Below are 1,312 nucleotides of genomic sequence, written 5' to 3'. Positions count from 1 at the left end.
AGAATATCCAGAGCATGCCAAAGGAGATCAAAAAAGAACTATAAGGCGGCTCTCCAGTGGTTTCTTCTTGAATGGGGAAATTCTGTACAAGAGGACCCCTGATTTAAACTTGTTGAGATGCATAGATGCCACAGAAGTGGAGTGGATCATGAGCGAGGTGCATTCGGGGGTATGGGGACCTCACGTGAATGGATATGTTTTGGCGAAGAAGATTCTGCGGGAAAGGTATTATTGGCTTACTATGGAGCGAGATTGCTTTAGTTTTGTTCGCAAGTGTCACCAATGCCAGATTCATGGTGACCTGATTCACTCGCCTCCTTCGAAGTTGCATCCCATGTCCTCTCCTTGGCCTTTCGTTGCTTGGGGAATGGATGTTATTGGGCCAATCGAGCCAAAGGCTTCAAATGGACATAGATTCCTTTTGGTTGCAATTGATTACTTCACCAAGTGGGTGGAGGCCGTCACTTTCAAAGCAGTCACCAAGAAAGCAGTGGTAGACTTTGTTCATTCCAACATCATCTGTCGCTTTGGTATCCCAAAGACCATTATCACTGATAATGCAGCCAATACTAAATAGTCATCTGATGAAGGAGGTGTGCGAACTTTTAAAATCATGCATCGCCATTCTACCCCTTACCGACCAAAAGCCAATGGAGTCATTGAAGCGGTGAACAAGAACATCAAGAAGATTCTTAGGAAGATGATCCAAGGTTCCCGGCAATGGCATGAAAAGTTGCCTTTTTACTCTTTTTGGGATACCGCACAACTATTCGCACATCTGTTGGTGCAACTCCGTATCTGCTTTTTATATGGAACTGAAGCTGTAATACTCGCTGAAGTCGAAATTCCCTCTCTCCGAATTATTGTGGAATCAGAGGTTGAATACACTGAGTGGGTCAAGACCCGATTAGAACAACTGATGTTGATCGATGAAAAACGGCTAGCAGCAGTGTGTTTCAACCAGTTATACCAGCAAAGAATGGCACGCGCTTACAATAAGAAAGTGCGCCCAAGCTAGTTTGAGGTAGGCCAGCTAGTTTTGAAACGCATCCTTCCGCACCAGGTTGAAGCTAAAGGAAAGTTCGCATCGAATCGGCAAGGACCCTACATAATCAAGAAAGTGCTACCAAAAGGGGCCTTGCACTTNCTAAGGCATGGTTTCTACCCATTGATATTGATAACATGGGTAACTACCCTCCCCTTTTCACTAGCCAATCCCAATGTTCGTTTACAAATAATTATTACAAACCAGATGAACAATTACGTAAGTAGATAAGAAAAAGAAGAAGTTACACAATAGGGAGCCTGAAGC

At 43.9% G+C, this 1,312-nt stretch overlaps 1 protein-coding gene across 1 annotated transcript; it reads left to right on the top strand.

Annotated features, from left to right (window-relative positions):
• Window positions 1-613: 613 nt before the first annotated feature.
• On the top strand, window positions 614-1,018 carry LOC109221640. Its single transcript, XM_019386109.1, has one exon. The coding sequence runs from the start codon at window positions 614-616 to the stop codon at window positions 1,016-1,018; it is 405 nt and encodes a 134-aa protein (XP_019241654.1).
• Window positions 1,019-1,312: the final 294 nt, after the last annotated feature.

This window comes from Nicotiana attenuata, unplaced genomic scaffold (genome assembly GCF_001879085.1).
Source record: "Nicotiana attenuata strain UT unplaced genomic scaffold, NIATTr2, whole genome shotgun sequence".
In the NCBI taxonomy this organism is placed as follows: domain Eukaryota; kingdom Viridiplantae; phylum Streptophyta; class Magnoliopsida; order Solanales; family Solanaceae; genus Nicotiana; species Nicotiana attenuata.
The sequence above is the reverse complement of the archived record's forward strand: the minus strand, read 5'-3'. Positions and strand labels throughout refer to the sequence as shown.

Bases quoted from the DNA above. Each gene is read 5' to 3' on its own strand.
- LOC109221640 (XM_019386109.1), top strand. From the start codon at position 614: ATGCATCGCCATTCTACCCCTTACCGACCAAAAGCCAATGGAGTCATT.